This window comes from Stereum hirsutum, assembly GCF_000264905.1.
Source record: "Stereum hirsutum FP-91666 SS1 unplaced genomic scaffold STEHIscaffold_13, whole genome shotgun sequence".
NCBI lineage: Eukaryota > Fungi > Basidiomycota > Agaricomycetes > Russulales > Stereaceae > Stereum > Stereum hirsutum.
The window spans coordinates 740819-759596 of NW_006763143.1; the positions used below are offsets into that span (position 1 = coordinate 740819).

At 51.4% G+C, this 18778-nt stretch overlaps 7 protein-coding genes across 7 annotated transcripts; 5 read left to right on the forward strand and 2 right to left on the reverse strand.

Moving 5' to 3' along the window:
- Window positions 1–483: 483 nt before the first annotated feature.
- STEHIDRAFT_62663 (uncharacterized protein) lies at window positions 484–3009 on the forward strand (the record flags this gene model as incomplete). Its single annotated transcript, XM_007307175.1, has 12 exons — window positions 484–657; window positions 723–740; window positions 827–927; window positions 983–1004; window positions 1070–1257; window positions 1427–1663; window positions 1792–1851; window positions 1916–2043; window positions 2119–2222; window positions 2279–2368; window positions 2437–2631; window positions 2689–3009. Coding segments are annotated over 12 exons (1638 nt in total), but the record flags the coding sequence as incomplete, so codon positions are not given.
- Window positions 3010–4866: 1857 nt separating this feature from the next.
- STEHIDRAFT_62685 (uncharacterized protein) lies at window positions 4867–6179 on the forward strand (the record flags this gene model as incomplete). The annotated part of the gene is made up of 7 exons (XM_007307177.1): window positions 4867–4977; window positions 5062–5139; window positions 5248–5460; window positions 5625–5720; window positions 5776–5818; window positions 5868–5899; window positions 5952–6179. 7 exons carry the CDS (start codon window positions 4867–4869, stop codon window positions 6177–6179), a joined length of 801 nt encoding a protein of 266 aa, XP_007307239.1.
- Window positions 6180–6548: 369 nt separating this feature from the next.
- On the forward strand, window positions 6549–7959 carry STEHIDRAFT_63191 (polyadenylate-binding protein; the record flags this gene model as incomplete). The annotated part of the gene is made up of 3 exons (XM_007307231.1): window positions 6549–6587; window positions 6677–7627; window positions 7681–7959. 3 exons carry the CDS (start codon window positions 6549–6551, stop codon window positions 7957–7959), a joined length of 1269 nt encoding a protein of 422 aa, XP_007307293.1.
- Window positions 7960–9797: 1838 nt separating this feature from the next.
- On the forward strand, window positions 9798–10887 carry STEHIDRAFT_62923 (glutathione S-transferase-like protein; the record flags this gene model as incomplete). Its single annotated transcript, XM_007307196.1, has 5 exons — window positions 9798–9968; window positions 10097–10302; window positions 10390–10504; window positions 10644–10744; window positions 10830–10887. The coding sequence occupies 5 exons, from the start codon at window positions 9798–9800 to the stop codon at window positions 10885–10887; spliced, it is 651 nt and encodes a 216-aa protein (XP_007307258.1).
- A 601-nt stretch (window positions 10888–11488) lies between these two features.
- On the reverse strand, window positions 11489–13222 carry STEHIDRAFT_123821 (uncharacterized protein). Its single transcript, XM_007307443.1, has 7 exons — window positions 13145–13222; window positions 13063–13085; window positions 12918–12998; window positions 12807–12852; window positions 12502–12726; window positions 12215–12360; window positions 11489–12000 (listed from the first exon to the last, which is right to left on the reverse strand). The coding sequence occupies exons 1-7, from the start codon at window positions 13163–13165 to the stop codon at window positions 11931–11933; spliced, it is 612 nt and encodes a 203-aa protein (XP_007307505.1). The 5' UTR covers window positions 13166–13222; the 3' UTR covers window positions 11489–11930.
- Window positions 13223–13413: 191 nt separating this feature from the next.
- STEHIDRAFT_123822 (ATG16-domain-containing protein) lies at window positions 13414–14941 on the forward strand. The gene is made up of 4 exons (XM_007307444.1): window positions 13414–13587; window positions 13667–13790; window positions 13858–14116; window positions 14197–14941. Exons 1-4 carry the CDS (start codon window positions 13497–13499, stop codon window positions 14641–14643), a joined length of 921 nt encoding a protein of 306 aa, XP_007307506.1. The 5' UTR covers window positions 13414–13496; the 3' UTR covers window positions 14644–14941.
- A 154-nt stretch (window positions 14942–15095) lies between these two features.
- On the reverse strand, window positions 15096–17474 carry STEHIDRAFT_83464 (branched-chain amino acid aminotransferase II). The gene is made up of 9 exons (XM_007307445.1): window positions 17215–17474; window positions 17072–17152; window positions 16929–16995; window positions 16677–16840; window positions 16504–16612; window positions 16279–16425; window positions 16091–16212; window positions 15669–15924; window positions 15096–15535 (listed from the first exon to the last, which is right to left on the reverse strand). Exons 1-9 carry the CDS (start codon window positions 17368–17370, stop codon window positions 15363–15365), a joined length of 1275 nt encoding a protein of 424 aa, XP_007307507.1. The 5' UTR covers window positions 17371–17474; the 3' UTR covers window positions 15096–15362.
- Window positions 17475–18778: the final 1304 nt, after the last annotated feature.

An 18778-nucleotide genomic window follows, 5' to 3' on the forward strand; every position in this document is an offset into this window, starting at 1 on the left:
TCTGTCTTGCTGGTGAGCCATATATTGGACCGCGCCAATCAGTGGAGGAGTATATGTGTATATCTATGCGAACATCCAGATGAAACGAAACATCGGACGGGATGGACTCCTCGTGAGCCACACGCCACATTCTGAGCTTCTGATTACGTACGCGATTCAAAGCGAATTTCGTACCGGACCGATAAGGAAAGCAGTTGACCGTTTTAGGATCTTTTGTTTCTTCTTGCCACATCTGAGCCGAACCACGATAAGTCGGAGTCGACCAAGTTGGTTGTATGTGCGGTATTTTGTTTTGCGCGCGATGGGATAATCGCAAAGAAGGAGAAGGCGATGACCGACTTGATGGTTTATTGGAGGACTTGAAGGTGGCCAATGCGAGGAGAGGTTCGTATTTCACTTTCTTGAGATTGTGGCCCGCAAACACCGCACACTCATATTCGCATCATGTGAAAAAGCTGACATATGTGATGGTGCATTGTTATAGGCCCAGATGCGCAGAATGCCCATTCCGTCCTCTTGCCGACTGGTGTGGCGCAGGATGCGAAGAGAGAGCTGAAGCTCGAATTCTTCGCTTCGGAGCTGAGGCTAAGAGGTGATGAACCTGTTGTTCAACCTCATGTGGATGATAAGGGCGATGTGCTCTGTTGGAATGGAGAGGTTTGTCAAATATTCTTTTGTGATCGGTCCAGTCTGCTAACATGATCTTTATTTCGCTGTTCCAGATTTTTGACGGGCTTGATGTGAGCTCGGGATTCCGCTACTTCACATAGACTCTTGGCTTCATCATTTACATGGACAGGGACTGATTTTGGTACTGTTCACCTAGGTAAATGTTCACGAAAATGATGGCGCGAAATTGTTCAAGGCCATCACGGAACTAAAGAACGTTGACGATCAACCCAAATTATGTGGTAGCATCGAAGGACCGTAAGATCTTCTCTGCGATCGTAATATCTCCATTCTGTCTGACCTGCTCTCGCAGATATGCATTCACATACTATCATGTGAGGCCACTTCTCTCGCCTCTTCCTTGTGAAGCCATCGCAGACGGACGCTAACCACTGCATAGTACGCGACCAACCGCTTGTTCTTCGCCCGGGACCCGCTCGGTCGACGTTCTCTTCTTATTCACAAACCTACGCGTGAAAACCCATATTTCTTGTTGGCGTCTGTCTCCGTAGGTCAGAATGACGGGTATATGATGCAAGAGGTCGGGACGGACGGGGTGTACGTTCTCGATATGAAGAAGCTAGCGACGTGCGTGGATGTAAGATGTCCGTCTACTAAGCTGTCAGGGAGGCAAGGTGCTGATTCTATCTTATTCAAAGCCAGTGACAGAGCTCGATAACTGCGTGAAATGCCTTCCCCGAATATTTTTAGACGCCGACAGCGGCAGTAGCCCACCTTTATACGTACGTTTTTCAAGTTGCTGTTTTCTCGGGTCTGAACGCTGGCTGACACCACGGGATGCTCCACAGGCCGAGCCCGCCAAAGTGAACAGCACCATGCCACCGTCAGATAACGACTTCCCGCCTCCCACAGACATCTTCACCTTCACACCAGAATACCTCACCTCTGCTGTAGACGATCTCATATCTCATCTTGAAGAGAGCGTTAGATTGCGTGTTTGCAGCGTTCCCCAGCAGAGCGCTGTATCAGCATCGTGAGTCCAATTGTGATAAGCTCAGTCTGAATAAATGTTGATGTGGGTGGAAGACTAGGCCCTCATGATGAAGGCGTGGAGTCTCCGGATGGACTTGAAAATGTGCCTTCAGCTCTGAAACCCGCAAGGATTGCTGTATTGTTCAGCGGTGGGATTGATTCGACAATGCTAGCTTGTCTTGCACATCGGTACGCTATTTCCTTCCGCTCAACGCAATCATGACCTATGTCAGCTATCTAATTGATGACGCAGCCATATACCCCTAGACGAACCTATCGACCTTCTCAACGTCGCCTTTGAGAACCCACGCAAAATACAGCTCAAGGTCGAGGGTAACATCGGTGGATTCACAAAACAGGAGAAGAAGAAAGCCAAGAAACGTTTGGAACAGCCAGCTAAAGGTTCTGCTGGGGATCCTGGTATCACAGTTGGTGGTTGTGCAATGTGGGAGGTAGAGAATGGGAAGTACGATCATGATTATTTGGTTCCAGATCGTGTGACCGGACTGCAGGAGGTCGAGGAATTGAGAAGAGTGTGTAAAGGGAGGACGTGGAACTTCGTGAGTTTATCTTTTGCTTCATTGAGCATGGCGGTGTCCTCATGAGATAGAGACAGGTTGAGGTAGATGTACCATACATGGAGTCAAAAGCCGCCCGACCGACCATCGAGGCTTTGATGTGGCCCTCAAAAACCGTGATGGATCTCGTACGTGCATATCATATACCCATAAATATCTACGATTCGCTCACAACAAATACGATGTCGCTGACTAGAGTCTCGCTATGGCGCTTTACTTTGCGGCACGAGGCAAGGGGCAAATACGCAGCCATCCGGATGCACTGCCTGTCACATACACCAGTCCTGCTCGTGTCCTTCTTAACGGACTTGGATCGGACGAACTACTGGGAGGGTATGGACGGCACCGGACGGCTTACATGCATGGGGGCTGGAAAGCTGTCATTGACGAAGTAAGTAGTACCATCTACATTCTCATAACGGCGCCACACTGATATATCCCCTTGCAGCTGCAACTTGAAATCGATCGTATCCCAACGCGCAACCTCGGCCGCGACGATCGTACCATCTCCACTCACGGAAAAGAAACCCGTCACCCCTTCCTGTCCCTCAACCTCGTCCGCTTCCTCGCCCAACTCCCAGTGCACTACAAAGTCGATCCGAGACTAGATTTGGGCGTTGGGGATAAGCTGTTGTTAAGGTTGGCGGCGAGGAAGGTTGGCATTGTGGAGGCAAGTGAGAGGAAGAAGAGGGCAATGCAGTTTGGGAGCCATTCGGCGAGGATGGAGGCTGGGTTGGGGAATGTGCGGGGACGGGCGCAAATTGGGTAGCATAATCGTACGTGTTGGACAATTGCTCCGGACACCTAATAGCGAAGGCACTGGAGTCGTGTGCTGCAACGTCTCGTCACTGACCTATTCAAAAGGGCAAATGCTACCGGATCTATGTCAATGTGGCCACGCAGAGCGCTTTCTGATATCTACCCGCGCTCTATTGAACGTGTCCCAATGCACTTCCATCCTTTCTGGGCATTGACTATCATTTTATACTACGGGATCAACTTCGTGCAACCCGCCTTTCGCCTCGAGGAGTATATATTTGGTTGTCTTGCTAAATGACAGGCTAGAAGTTGGTCCGCATCCAACATACGTTTGTAATGAGGTGCCTCGAAGTGACTCGGGACAAGACGTTATATGAACTCGACTTTTCTCTCATTGCGCTTCACCCGTTTGCTTCCTGCGATGCCACAGAAGTCTACTGTTGTTAGCCATACTATTCGTTCCGATGTTCCTCCAAATGTTCAACATACAGCTCCCTCAGGTCCAGCCATCCCTACAACAACTAATAGTGAGTTGTCGTACGCTTATATCTACCAGATTCAGGCTCATTATTTTTGCTTGTCCAGATAAAATGGTCGAGGCACTGCAAAGCGGGTGGATTTCGTCCTCTCAAAGCGCTGCGACTGTTGTAAGTGATCTGATATTCTCAAGAGAACGAATTATGTGGTTTATAATAATCATGCATATGAATCAGTCCGGGCTCATCGCCGCCACAGACGCTCAGCTTCTAGTTTTCATGAGGACGCCCGTCGATCCCACAGACCCTCTGTCTGTGCATAGCACCGCTCGAGAAGTCATGCTCGGCTTTATCTACCTAGGTCTCTTTTTCAGTATCAGTGCCACAGTCTCCCAACTGGTAATGACTGAAACTGTCGTGGAGCGACCTCAAAACGTTACGCACAAGAGAAATGACGAGGATTGTCCGGCGCCTCCCTCTCCTCGGCCTATGGATACCGTCGACCGACTTATAAGGCATGGGGTCGACATAGAGCTCAGATATGTTTCTCTTCATTGTAAGTATTTCTCAACGCAATGACGGTTGCATCGAAAGGAAGCGCACTTAGCTATGCAGTGATCGTCTACTTATCAAGGGTTGTTCTGCTTTCTCACTGGGATGTCGTCCACAGTGACCAGTGTTTTGATATACGTGTGGATAGAGGAGTCACTATGGCTTAAGATTGTGTTGACCGCAGCTGCGTTTTTCACGGGCCTTCCCTTCCTTCATTACCTACCCGTCTTTCGTGACCGTCGCGGTGCTGCTTTGGCAGCGCGGCAGAAAACCCTTACACAAAATGCATCTCTGTCCCCGCAGCTTTAGGAATGTCTCTTTGGGCCTCCTCTCTATTACTTTAGCAGTAATAACATCTGTATCTAGCCATAGTCTGTACTAATTCTCATACACTTACCTCTGCATTCGGTCTATCTCAGGGCCATGTCGCATCACTTTTTGACTGCCGTACAGGTTGGGCCCGATGGCCCAAAGAACACAGAGTCTTGAGCATAAACTCTAGCTCGCACTGCTCTCACAATATTATACGTGAAATACATTCGTACAGTTCACAGCGAGCGATGTGGCCCATTTGTGGCGCCGAGTAAGTTCGCCTCGATTTGATCGGCAAGAATTTCAAATCGCGCCTCCCGCGACTTCGGCATCGTGACGCGCGGGGCTCGCGTCTTTCCTTTGCCCGAGCTCGTCTTGACCTCCTCGATCTTCTTGACGCCAGTTCTCTAAAACAATGTCACTCTCGGCATCTTTCAGTCGTCTCGCAGGTACATTCTTGCAGTTATGTACTCTCACGCTGAAGGACAACTTGGGATGCTAACGGTTATATGTGGTCTGTGCGCGAAATGACAGTTCCGTTGGGCATCGCGGCGGTGGTGTTGCAGAACAGTCTTTATGATGTTCCGGGAGGATTCAGGGCGGTGATGTTTGATAGGTTTACGGGTGTGCAGAAGGATGTGCGTTTTCTCTTCATTTGACCTGATGGGTTGGGTTGGTGTACCGAGACTAATAATGCGGGGGTGGATGTTTTCGTGGGTTAGGCGAAGCCTGAGGGAACACACCTTTTGGTCCCTTGGATCCAGAGGGCTGTTTTGTATGACTGCCGTATCAAACCACGAGTGCGTTCTTCCCTTCTCTTCTCCGCATACTGAATACCCACTAATATTGCCACCCATTCGCACCGTTCTCCCAACGTGTCTACCTCTCCCGCGCGCAAATGCAACTAGAACATCTCAACCACCACCGGCTCAAAAGACTTGCAAATGGTCACCATCACACTCCGTGTACTCTCGAAACCGGACACGGAACACCTCTCGGAGATCTTCCAGAACTTGGGGTTGGACTATGACGAGAGGGTGTTGCCGTCGATCGGGAATGAGGTATTGAAGGCTATAGTGGCGCAGTTTGATGCGGCGGAGTTGATTACGCAGAGGGAGGTGGTGAGTCTTTTGAGATTTTGGTTTCGTTGGTTGAGGGTGGAGGGTGGTTTGGTTCTTGGGGGGGTCGGCCTCGCTCTGCTCTAGCATTCTGGGCATGGTCTTGGGCGTGCCGGGCTGAAGACCGAGTGGATGGCTAACCGACTATTGTATTCCCGGGCTGATAGGTCTCGTCGAGGATTCGGGAGGACCTATTACAGCGTGCAGGGGAGTTCAACATCAAGTTGGAGGATGTGTCTATAACGCATCTTACCTTCGGAAAGGTCAGGGTGCTCCCTTAGTTTTTGTTTAGGTGCCGGTCTCTGACGCCCCACACAGGAGTTCACCCAAGCCGTCGAGGCGAAGCAGATTGCACAGCAAGGTATGTTGTACGGCTCGTTTTGTTTACCGGTGACTGACGTTCGTTGTAGATGCTGAGCGGGCCAAGTTCATCGTCGAGAAGGTATGTTTAGTGTCTAACAGTGTATAAGTCTCTCTTGACCCTCTCTTTTCAGGCCGAGCAAGAGCGACAGGCAGCAGTTATCCGGGCAGAGGGAGAAGCAGAGGCGGCGTATACTATCTCGAAGGCACTGGATAAAGCTGGGGAGGCGTTTGTGGCGCTGAGGAAGATTGAGGCGTCGAAGGCGATTGTGCAGTCGCTGGCGGGCAACCGGAACGTGACGTACATCCCGAGCTCTGGGGGGAATGTGCTGTTGAGTGTGCCGTCAGACAGCCGGTCTTAGGTGTAGGGAGTCTGTAGCTACTTCAAAGCGTAGAGTACTTGGATGGAATCTACGCAGCGTCGCCACTCATCGGCTGAGTTTCGGGGGTTGCCGGGAGGGTGTGCCTGTGCGTGCAGAGAAATTGAGGGCTCTGCCTCTCTTCCGCACCGATACGTCCCCGTCGTCGTCGCAGCCGCCGTCGTTCCCGTTTCTCTCTCTTTCCTCTCTCTTCTCTCTTCCTCTCTATCTCTTTCCTCCCTCTAGTTCCAAATAGGACTCTGTCTATTATCCCATCTACTTCTCTCAGTACGTCAGCAGACCCAGATCTCACTAGATAGCGTCCTCATCTCTCTCCTCAACAGCTCTCACGGCATCCTTATATTTTAAGCCATGAATCCAATGGGCATGTCTGGTGCAGCGGAGGCCCCTGTGCGTATTTTGTCTTTTTTTCCGCTTTTCTTGCATCTGACCATGGCACCCGTACCCGTGTATTCACCCCCTTTCAAATCATCAAACAGAGACGGGCTCACCTCTACGTTGGCAACCTCAGCCCCCGAGTGACCGAGTACATGCTCACCGAGATCTTCGCCGTCGCCGGGCCCGTCCAGCACGTCAAGATCATTCCCGACCGCAACTACCAGCACGGCGGCCTCAACTACGGCTTCGTCGAGTACATGGACATGCGTGCCGCCGAGACCGCTCTCCAGACCCTCAATGGCCGCAAAATCTTCGACACCGAGATCCGCGTCAACTGGGCTTACCAGGGCCAACAAAACAAGGAAGACACTTCCAACCACTTCCACGTCTTCGTCGGCGACCTTTCCCCCGAGGTCAACGACGACGTCCTCGCCAAGGCGTTCGCCGCCTTCGGTACCATGTCCGACGCCCGCGTCATGTGGGACATGAACTCTGGCAAGTCTCGCGGTTACGGTTTCCTCGCCTTTAGGGACAAGACCGATGCCGAGCAGGCCATCGCCACCATGAACGGTGAATGGCTCGGATCCCGCGCCATCCGCGTCAACTGGGCCAACCAAAAGACCCAGGGCGGCTTGCCAGTCAGTGGTGGCCCCACGGCTAGCCCAACTCGCACTGGTGCTGGCGGTGCTCCGGCGCCTATCAACTTCCAAGGCGGTCCCCTCTCTTACGAGTCCGTGGTCCAGCAGACTCCCGCCTTCAACACCACCGTTTACGTTGGCAATCTCGTCCCGTACTGCACCCAGTCCGACCTCATTCCCCTCTTCCAGTCTATCGGGTATCTCTCCGAGATTCGCATGCAGGCCGACCGTGGTTTCGCGTTTGTCAAGCTCGACACTCACGAGCACGCCGCCATGGCCATCGTTCAGTTGCAGGGTCAGTTGGTTCACGGCAGGCCCATCAAGTGCAGCTGGGGTAAGGACAGGGCGGATGGTGGTGCTGCGGGTACCGCTCCCATGAGTCCTGCTACGGGTGCTGCGCCTTACGGTAACATGGTTAGTTTTACTTCCCTTCTCGATACAGGCATCGTATTGACATCACATCATAGCCCATGTACGGGATGCCCCAACCGAACACTTACGGCCAGTACGGGTTCGGCGCCTACGGAGGCTTCCCCAACCAGGGTGGGGCTGGGGCTACGGCTGGAGGTGCCGCTCCTGGAATGCCTCAGGCCGCTCCTGGTGCGCCTGCTGCAGGTGTTGCTGGTGCCGGGGCTGTCGACCCCGCTGCCGCCGCGGCGGGTGGCGCCCAGGGTCAGTGGGCCGGAGGAGACCCCAGCTCGTACTACTCCAACTACTGGGGCGGTAAGTTCCTTTTCTTGCTCTAGCCCAAAGCTGCAATTGATGCTGACTTGCTCATGACGGCAGGTTACTACGGACAACCTGGTCAACAGGGCGCCGTCGACGGTCAGGCTGGCGCGGCTTAAATTATGCGACGCAACGAATCCGTGTACATTTTTGCAGTGTTGCCATCTTCATACTCGTCTCAGCATCTTGCTCTCTGCTCGCTTGCACTGCCCGTCGCCATACAAGTTCCATCTCTTTTCCCATCAAATTCTGAAGCTGTAGCCCTGATCCCCCTATGTTCAATCCAATCAGCTCTCCTACCACAATTTCTCCTCTCTTCTCGTGTTCTTCTGAAACTCTCCTCTCTCCAAATAGCTCATTTCGTCTCCCTTTTTCTCGTCTCCACTGCATCAGTTGAATCTGTTTCGGTCTCAGTCTCGGTATCGATCTCCGTCCTCTCTGTTTCCTCTGCTCCTTCAACTGTGCTCTTAGTGCGCCGGGATATGACATGCTACGTTTCTATTCACAATAGCTACTGCATACATAACCCGTGACTTCCATGTTTTATCTTTTCTGTTCTTCCATTCCTTGCGTCTTCTTGTTACGAGTTTTCGCCTGCCTGCCCTTCTGCTTGTTTCGCTTTTCTTGCACTTTTTCTTTGCCCATTGATGAGATAAGGTCTTCTCTCTTCCTCCTTTCCTATCTTATTCTCTCTCCTCCTTTCAGGCTCTCTCCTCCCCTCTGTCTGTCCGTCTGTCTGTTCCCTTCCTGTTTGTTCCACTCCTGTCCTGTCGATCAGTTAGTCAGACTCTCCCTCTCCTCTTCCTTCCTCATTTTTTCTTGTCTTCTTCTTCCTCGTTTTCCTTGCCTTGTCCTTTTTCTTCCCGTCTTCGTCTCTATTTCAACCTCCCTCATCACGGACGCTCTTCTCGCTCGCCTACCTACGTCTTCACTCTTCGCCCAATTCCTCCAATCTCTCTACTCTTCGAACCCCAGCACGGCACAGCACACCAGAATCCCGAAAGAAAGTTCTTTGATGATCGACAATTGACAGTGTGGCAGAAATCCAGAATTTATGTATTTATGCGAATGCACTTTTTTCTGTCCGTCCGGTTGTTCATCCTACGACCACGCACGACTCGCTCTGATCTCGACGTTGGACTTTGGGACGATAGCGATATGAAGTTCCCGAGAAAGTATTGATGAGTAGTTTCTTTTTGCTCTGTTCGCTACTGCCATGTCGTACCTCGGTCTTTCCTTTGCTGTCGCTGGCCGGGGTAGAGGATGTGTAACTCTGTCTCGTGAAAGGTTATGTTGTTAGTGCCCTCACTTTTGATGATCCTCACAACTTTCCCGCCTTTTTGCATAGTAGTAAACACCACAAAGGTACAAACGCAGTGGGATAGCTGAGAGGTGAGTGCCAACCTATTTTTCGCCCAACGAAAATCGACGTTGCATGAGCTAATCAGTATGATTATGGGCATCTCTAATCTCACAAGACAGTCAGCAAAGCATAAAGACGACAAGAGAACAAGGACGAGGTTGCAGACTCAGAGAAAGTGCAGGATGCCTGACTAATAAGCCGGAGGAATGGTAAGCGCCAATAAACTACCTCAATGGACAACGAGACTTACGAGTGCTTTCCATCTTCGCTATTCAGCAGCAACGAGTGCACAACCTTTTTCCTTTGTAGAACGGGAATGGACACCGTCTGGACCATCTTTTGCTTTGAAAGACTCCACTTCAAAATCTCGCAAACTACAGCGGTGACTTGCAGCTCTTGCACTCCATTCACTCACCCTTGAGTACTTAAGCTCGATGTGGTTTTCGCTCTCAATCACACAACGTACCGTCCAACGTTTTCTCATCGTCGTGTAAGATGGTTCTCAAACTCTACGGGTTCCCATTCTCGACCTGCACCAAGCGTGTCGCCGTCACTCTCAAAGAGCATAATGTCCCCTATGAGCTCGTTGTTATCGATCTACCCAAGGGTGAACAGAGAGACCCGGCCTACATGGAAATTCAGCCCTTTGGTCAGACTCCTGCTATCGTACGTGTCTGTAAGCCTTCCTTCTCTTTGGACGGCCTTCGCCATATCACCGCCCCATTTCTGTGGTCACTTTCACCGACCTTTGAATCATCTGAGCTTACACTCATATGTATATCTATCTTTACTAGGATGACGATGGCTTTATACTCTACGAGTCCCGTGCCATCTGCCGGTACATCGCCGCCAAATACGCTTCTCAGGGCCCACAACCACCCCTCCTTCCTTCAACTACGGAGCTCTCGAGCTTTGCAAAGTTCGAGCAAGGTGTGAGCATTGAGATGTGCGCTTTCGACCCTAGCGCTTCAAAAATTGACTTTGAGAAGGTGTTGAAGCCGTGCGTGTCTTTCATATCTCCCAAATCCCGATCCCTGGTTCACCCATTTTGGTTCCTCGACTCCTGTGCGCTCAACTATACTTGTAGGATGTTTGGTCAAACGCCGGACGAGGAAGTCGTCAAGGCAAACCTGGCAACTTTAAATGCAAAGCTTGACGCGTACGAAAATATACTTAGCAAGCAGAAATATATCGGCGGTGAGGTGTGCATCACAAGCCACAAATTGTCAACTCCCATTCAATCCGTAGACCTCTGTCTATGAGCTGTCGCACTCAGAGACAGATTCAGTTATCTCTCCATGTTCCTGTTTCCTCATGAATGATGATACGATGATACTACAGGACTTAACTCTCGCCGATATCTTCCACCTCTCCTACGGTCACTCGCTCGAAGTCGCAGGCCTCGGCATTGATACGCTCGCTGATAGGCCAAATGTCGCTCGGTAAGCTCTTCTATTGTAGAGCGTGTTCCGTCCTTGACAAAGTCTCCTCTTTGAACTCAAATATTTGGTGATTTGTCGATTGCAGGTGGTGGAATGAAATATCGTCTCGTCCGGCGTGGATCGCTGTCCAGGACAGAGCATAACCTTGATCATCTCTCATCAGTCACTTGGCCTCGATCTGTGTGCTCATCGAATATTCATCCCTTTCGTCGATTCGTGCTCGTACGGACAGATACTGCAGTCGTGCTTATATGGTGAGAGCCACAGGAAGCTTGGTACACATCTAAAGGCTAAGTGTCACATCCTTAGGCGTGAATGCAATCGCTCAATCCCGGCACAACGCCATCTCACTGTGTCGAAAATTTTGACGCCTAAGAAACTGTTTGTGGACTGTCGACCGTTTGTTTGATCTGGCAGGAATCATATTGCTTGTACTCACGACCCCCTACGAGTTGCCTCATGCACCTCTTGTTTGGAAAGTATATTTTTTGTGGAAAGTCTTGACCTTCTACCTACAAGGTATCGGAAAAGCGCGTTAAATATATTTAGAATAAATCAGAGGAGGACTAAGAGATGTCACACGCCATCTTAATACTTACGATGTCGGTACCAAGTCGGTACCAATGTCCGCAAACGCTTTACGGAGCATCGAGAACGGAGAAACGCAGGTATGCTGTAGCTTGTATGCAGATAGACTGAATGTCGTCGACGTCCGCCACGCAGAGCGAATTCCTAAAGATACACCGCGACGTGGTGCCGGTCATAGATGGAATAGAGCAGTATGGAATCCAAGGACATTACATTGCTACTGCACTATGAAGATGAAAGAAAGAAAAACAGCGAGAAAGGAACAGGACAAGGTCGAAGACCAGACGGATGAACAGCTAGCTACACCAGCAAGGACGGTACTTGAGCGAGCGGCACCTTAGATTGCATGCACCACGATGAACGCTGCTGACTCCGTGGTGGGCGCTCGTCATGAACGGAGGTAGAGAGGCGGAGAGAGCAGGGTAGATAGATAAGACGTGGAGAGCGGAGCGGTCAAGAGGTAAGTGAAGAGGGGAACTAAAAAAGAGACAGAAGGTGACGGTGACGGTAGAAAAGTGAAGACATGACTAGGTCCGTATAGATACTGGGGTCGTGACATGGACATGATGAAGTGGCAACGACAATATCAGCAACGTCATCAGCAGTTGCAGCCATAAGATTGCGAAGAGTCGGCGTTGATCTTGATGGGATCCGGGTAGTCGACGTAACTATACAAACGCGAGTGATTGATGTGCAAACAAGGCGTGGGGGATGAGAATCAGTTTCGGACCGTCCAAGCAGGATAGAATGGAAACGAGATCGACAGAAAGATGGTAGAGAAGAAAGGAAGATCGAGGTGGAGAGGGATAGTGGAGTAGAACAGCACGGTACAGGGATGCAGAAGAGGTGCCGAAAAGCGAGGAGGAGAGAGAGAGGACGTACAGTTGCTCCTCAGCTTCCTGTTGGAGGGCGTTCTTGGCCACAGTTTGGAATGCCTGCTCAACGTTGATAGCCTCCTTCGCTGAGGTCTCGAAGTAAGGGATATTCCCTTTGGACTGGCACCAGGTCATCGCACGCTTCTGCGTCACCTGTACCACGAACACGCAACACGTAATGTCAGCAATCGCGCGTTCAAAGCGTGATTCAGGATGGTAGGTCGACGATGAAGGGGCAGGATTGCGAGGCTATTGCACGCGGTAGTGGGTTGAGCATGCCGAAAATGAGCGCACCTGTCTCTTGTTCTCCTCCATATCAATCTTGTTCCCGAGGACGACGAAGGGGAAGTTCTCAGGGTCATGAGGGCTGGCCTGGATGAGGAACTCATCGCGCCAGCTGTCAAGTGTCTCGAAAGATTTCGAGCTGTTCACGTCGTACACGAGGACGCAGCAGTCGGCTCCACGATAGAAGGCGACACCGAGCGATTGGAACCGTTCTTGGCCAGCGGTATCCCACAACTATTGCGGGTACCGATATCGAGTCCGTCAGTCGCTCCGACATGAGTAATACTTGATGAGGGTAGCAGTGAGGAACATACCTGCATGGTCACCAGCCGGTCGTCGACCATGACTTCCTTCGTGAGGCTGATAGGGTGTGATAGAAGTGGGTGAGCAGTGACCGATAGAGCGAGCGAACGGCCTTGACGCACAAGTCTGCGCCAATAGTGGCCTTGTATTGGTTACTGAACCGCTTGTTCACATATTGGTTCATAAGTGAGGTCTTTCCGACGCTGTATCCCGACACCAAACCGGCTGTGAACACTTGTCGGACGAGCAAAGCGTCATGATACGCACCCACTGTCACCGAGGATGATAACCTAGCACACCAGCTCATATCAGTAATATTCCCCCATGATTTCGACGGTCGTATACCCACCTTGAGTAGTACGCGACCCATTGTGGAAGATATGCAGGTTGTGTGGCGGCCAAGACGGAAGGGTGAGGGAGAGGAGTCAGAAGGAGAGCGCTGAGCAGGCCACGGTCAGGCAGGCGCGGCCAGTAAGCGTCCCTCTTCCAGCCGCCGGCCGGGATCTGGTCCGACTCCGGAGCTATAAACCGGGCACCTGTCCCCGATATGGAGATGCGCTCTTCCGTCCGCCCGGGAGAGCCGGGCTGGCATGCCTCTGTGCTCTCACCACCTCCGCCGCTGACGCCTCAGCAGACATCCCTCGCCACTTCAGTCGTGTCAAGTACCCTCCCTTTCTGTCTACCCTGGCTGCCGACTACTCATGGCGGAACCAGCCTGGCAGGAGCTTCTGCGTCTGCGGTTGACGGAGCGCAATGCGAAGGAATCCTCGTATGCTCCTATCATCGAGCAGTGTGAGTAAAGTACCACCGCGTTTGAACCCCGACGCCGCCACCCAACCATCTGATACTTATCCTGGTCTTCACTACTTAGATCGGAGACTTGCACAGCAGACAAAGTTGCTCAAGGAACGTAATGCGTCTTTGCTAAGAGCTGTTGCGAGTGTGAAGCAGAACCCGAGCAGTTCTACAGTCTTCGTACCGGGAACAGGGGAAGAGTGCGTCTCATTCTCCTGCGCTTTATGTCGCGATGTGCTCATGACGCAATGCTGCTTTCATCTACAGGAACCCCGTCCGTGCGGCATATATCTCTTCACTTGAATCTCAGATATCATCTCTGCGCGATGAATTAGCGACGGTGTACAAGACTCAGGGCCAAAATGCACAGCGATTACTGGCCATGAACGAGACACTACGCGAGAAGGAGGAGATATCAAGGATGGATTCGGAAGCTTTGCGGAGAGCGAGAGATGAGGCTGCGAACCTCAGACGGAAAGTAGACCAGCATGCAGAGCTAATGGCAGAGAAGGACCGGACGGCCCAGGTACGTCTATTTATTCCGCCTTTTCCATAGCACTGTTTCTTTCCATTTACTTGTACTCATTCTTCTTTCCTACTGGAAAGGTTCTCCACGATGAGATCAGCACGCTTCAGCTCGAACTCGGCCAAATCGAAGAACGTAATCAGAACCTCACACGGGACAACGCTAAACTCCTCCAACGCTGGCTCGACGCCAAACAAGCCGAAGTCAACAAGATGAACGAAGCGAACGATTTTTACGTCGACATGCGCACCCGGCACGAAGCCGTCCTCAACTGGCGAGATGGCTCCGAGGCCTCCACGTCCAACGCTGGAGATGCCACCACGTCCAATACTGGTGACGCCGCGGGTGCTACGTCGTCGAACACGGGTGATGTGGACGGTCAACAGACGGAGCAGCGGCAGTCGGGAAATGCGCACGCGTCGGTGTCGGGAAACGGGAGCGCGAACGGAGAGGGGAAGGGGACGGGGACGAGGGATGGGACGAAGTCTCAGCCGGAGCAGACGGTGAATCTGACACCGAATGGCTAGTGGTAGATGATTGATGTGGGAACTCCGTTCGCATTCACGAGATCTGGAAGAGTTGAGGTGGGAGGAATTGTTGGCTTGTAGGCCTTGATCGAATAATTATTGGGTGGTCGATAACTATAGGCAGAGGAAGCAAGCAGTGGTGGATGGTGGTTGTCGCATACTTATGGTTTCGAGGTATCGTACTGTGCTTTTTTTGTTTGGTCTTTGATGTTACAGTTATACCCAATGCTTCTACACTCGTTTCGTCTCTGCTCTTTTTTTCTTTCCCGGATATCATAATGGCATCTATCTATCAGCGTACTATCCATTGCCCTTGACGCTTGAGCAACCTTCCTGGCTCAGATTGCCTCGCCCCTTGAGAATTACAACGGCAATTCTCGGCCCAATGACAGAAGCCTTGAACATTTTGTCGTCGAGCTGTCTATCCGAAACCTGAAGGCCACCACGAGCGTGAGAAAACAGGCCGTGTGTAAGAATTCTGTGGCATAGTACTGGGTACATGGCAAGAGAACACAACACATCCCTAAGTAAATTAAAATCTATAGTCTCAAGCCTGCACAATAAGTATACCACGACAATCCAAGGCGTCTAAACAAGACATGTTAAGTAATATCCCAAGCATGAATATCATTACCGTTACCCCCACAGCAAGTGAATCGCAGAGTACTCTTTTCACTCTACGGCGTCTGTGTCCCTCGCCCAACTGACAGACACTCCGCTCACTCAGTGACCTGGACGCTCCAGTCGCTAGGGATCGTCCCCATCTGTCTCCCCATGAGCTCTTTCCAAATAGGTCTCGACACAGGGCCCATCCCGTCCGACTCCACGGGAATATGGACGTCTTGGCCCTGATAGCCGATCCTGTCTACGGGGCTGATCACCGCCGCCGTACCTATCACGAGTAAACGCAAAATACAAAAACAAGCGCAGATACCATCAGCACAGGATCCAACCCAGAAATGGCCCCATACGACGTATAGGGACGCAAAGAGCGGACGGTGAGCGGAGGAAGATGAGGAACTCACCGGTCCCGAACAGCTCGACGAGCCTTCCCTCCAATGCCGCGTCTTTCACTTCCTTCATCGTCACGCCCCTTTCTGAGACGACGAGCTTGTCCGTCAGGTCTGGGATGTTGAGAGTCCCCGCGGCGTGGGATTGGGCGAGTTGGAGGACGGAGTCGCGGGTGACGCCGGGGAGGATCATGCCGTCGAGAGGAGGGGTCACAAGCTCAAGGGTACCGTCGGGTTTGCGGAAGACGACGAAGAGGTTCATGGTGCCGACCTAAGCATATGTCGAGTTTGGTAGGAAAGAAGGTAAGTTGAGGGCTTTTGATGAGCTAGGGAAAGTGGGAAGGGAGGATGGGCTATGGGGCATGTGGTGTTACAAAAAACATTTTTGAGGGAAAGACAAGGGTAGAAGGGGTTGGGAAGGGGAGAAGGCAACAAACCTCGGTGAGGTAGTGTTCTGGGCCATACAACCAGAGGTTTTGGACATATCCAACCTCCGCGGCTTTCTTTTGGGGATAAACGCTTGGTGCGTAGTTAGCGCCGAGCTTGAATTCGCCAGTGCCTAAGGCAAGCATCGAAATGATCAGCCCATCTCTATGGTCCGAACGTAGATCATACGGAAACGTACCACCAGGAGAGGCACGGGTGTACTCTGTCGTTCCGTAAAGAGCGACGGGCTTAAAGCCGTCTGGATAATATGGGCCTACAGGACTGAGGATTACGAAGAGAAGAGCAGAGTCGGGTGGGGTAATGCCGACAGATTTTTGGGTGCCGACTGAGTGAAAGAAGGTTTGGTGCAGACAATGTGGCGTGAATGGGGTAACGATTTGAGAAGAGTTGGTCATGGACGTACTCATAGTGGGGCGAATATAGAGACTATAGCCGGGTAGCTGCGGGATCCAGTTCTTCTCAAAGGCAACGAGTTTCTTGATGAGATCAGTTAGGGCGTCGCCGTCGAACGTCTATTATTCGGGGTTAAATTAATTCGCATTGGCGGTGAACTCGATGGAGAAATAGGGTACTCACGGGAAGTGCAATGCGCTGAGCGCTTCGATTCATACGAAGCATATTCATATCAGGACGAAATAATGTGACCTTGCCATTGACGTCCCGGTAGGCCTTCATCCCCTCGAATAGACATTGGGCGTAGTGAAACACGGTGGAACTCGGGTCAAGAGCCAAAGGTCCGTCTATGCCAGCATCACCATTTAGATAGAACGCGCCGTGTGGTGTATCAGAGCGCAGTTCGTGCGAAAAGAAATGAGTGAAAGTACGCACACGGCTCGATCTTAGGCGTTCCCCAGCCCTCCTCCAGAGTCCATGGGATGGTCAGCATATGATCCGTCTACACCACAACCACCAGCCACAAGTACATTCAGCATAGGTTGTTATTCCTGGTTTCAAGGAGGAAACATCCTTACGAAGTTACGTCCAAATTTGAGCGACTCGTAAGGTGGCATCTCCTTTGGCTTCTGTGTCTTCTCAATGACCAGCTTAGATATCTGTGCGGGTGTATCGACTCAGTGCTGCTTCATAAACGTTTCCTAATTTATTCAGAACTCACGTCAATACCTGGTAATGGATTCAGAGTCACTTCCGTCGCAGTCGCAATGCATCGGAAGCCAGGTAGTGAAGTTGGCACGGGAGTAAACCTGTTACATCTCGCAGCTGAGGAAAACAGAGAACGTCTTGAGAGCGTCGTCCGTAGTGAAGCAGCCATGTTTCGGATCTCAAAGCTAGGCTCAGTAACAAAGGGAGATAAGGGTAGGTGTCTGCCTCCAGTTGTAGTGAGCACTGAGCTAGATAAATGGCCGTACTGACTCGGTCTGAGTCTCGCTGTAGGATTGCAAGTCCCGTTTCGGTCGGATAGCCGTCGGCCGGCGCCACAATCGCGACGCGTCTCGCCACAATTTTCCACGCGACATTCTTTGGCCCATGGCCATGGATCGGAAGATAAAAAAGTCGAACATGATGGAGGCCAACTTCCAACCCATCCGAATATTATTCTATCGTTCGTCCAAACCCTTTGAGACTATATCTCCATCACTTGCTTGGGCCGAATTGTACACTCCGGCGGCTCAAGGTAGTTGCAGTGAGATAGACGCTGGTAGACGCCAAACTTGCGCCAAACTCACGACTGGCAGGTTTAGCATCGACTGATAAAGTCTAACTTGAAAGCAACCGTGGCGGTATGGATTCTTTGATGCTTATAATGCACAATCAGGTGTATTGTAGAGGCGGATCGGCGCTTCATCTTTACCAGGGACGCTGTCGTTACTCCCGGCTTGCTCCCGGCATGAAGCCACCAGATTAAGTGCCGGAGAAGGCGCTGTTGAGTCGCAGGTAGGCTCAGGCAGAGTCGGGTGTACATCTCGAAGTTCCTGATGGTGCAGCGTGTTATACGGTTGAAGATTGCATGGTAAATGATTGCTTTTTACCAGTCTTGAAAACAGTCCACTCCACGGCGGCGACGTGCTCGCCTCCTGCTTACGCTCATGGTTCTAAAAGGATAAGACGCGATTTTGTTTTCACACCACAAGCTCCAGTCTTCTGGTACCTTCCGGAACGACGAACAAATTCTCGAAGTCACCTAAAGGAGTGTATAACACCAACCGGGAAACCCGCCGCCTACCACCTAGTCTATCTCACCAAGATCGACATACATACACCTCAAACAGCCTGACACATTGATGGAGAAGCTGATAAGGGTGGTTAGATTTACTGTTGTTGGGGTACAGGATGCGCAGACATTATTACCAATGGGTTTGTTCATCCCATAACCTCTCCGTGCACTTCCTCGTGGCGAGAACGTGACGCGTGTACAGGACTTTCTCAGCGGGGCCTTGTATGGCCAGCGATCCCTGGGCGATCCCGGGCGTTTAGCTGTGTTTAGGCGCTTGAAGACTCCGTGATACCCTTTGGTTCAGACCATAGCAAGTCGCCTGCGGTGCCATCACTGCGTCAGGCCTCAGGGGCCTTCGGTTGCTACTCGGGCTAAGAACAAAGCAGATCGTCATTCTGATCTCGATTATCCCCATTAGTGAACAAGGCGAACGAGGAACGTTTGATGGCCAAGTAACTTGACACCATGGATGAGGTTTTATTCGGATTGTCGAGGTGGCATTTTC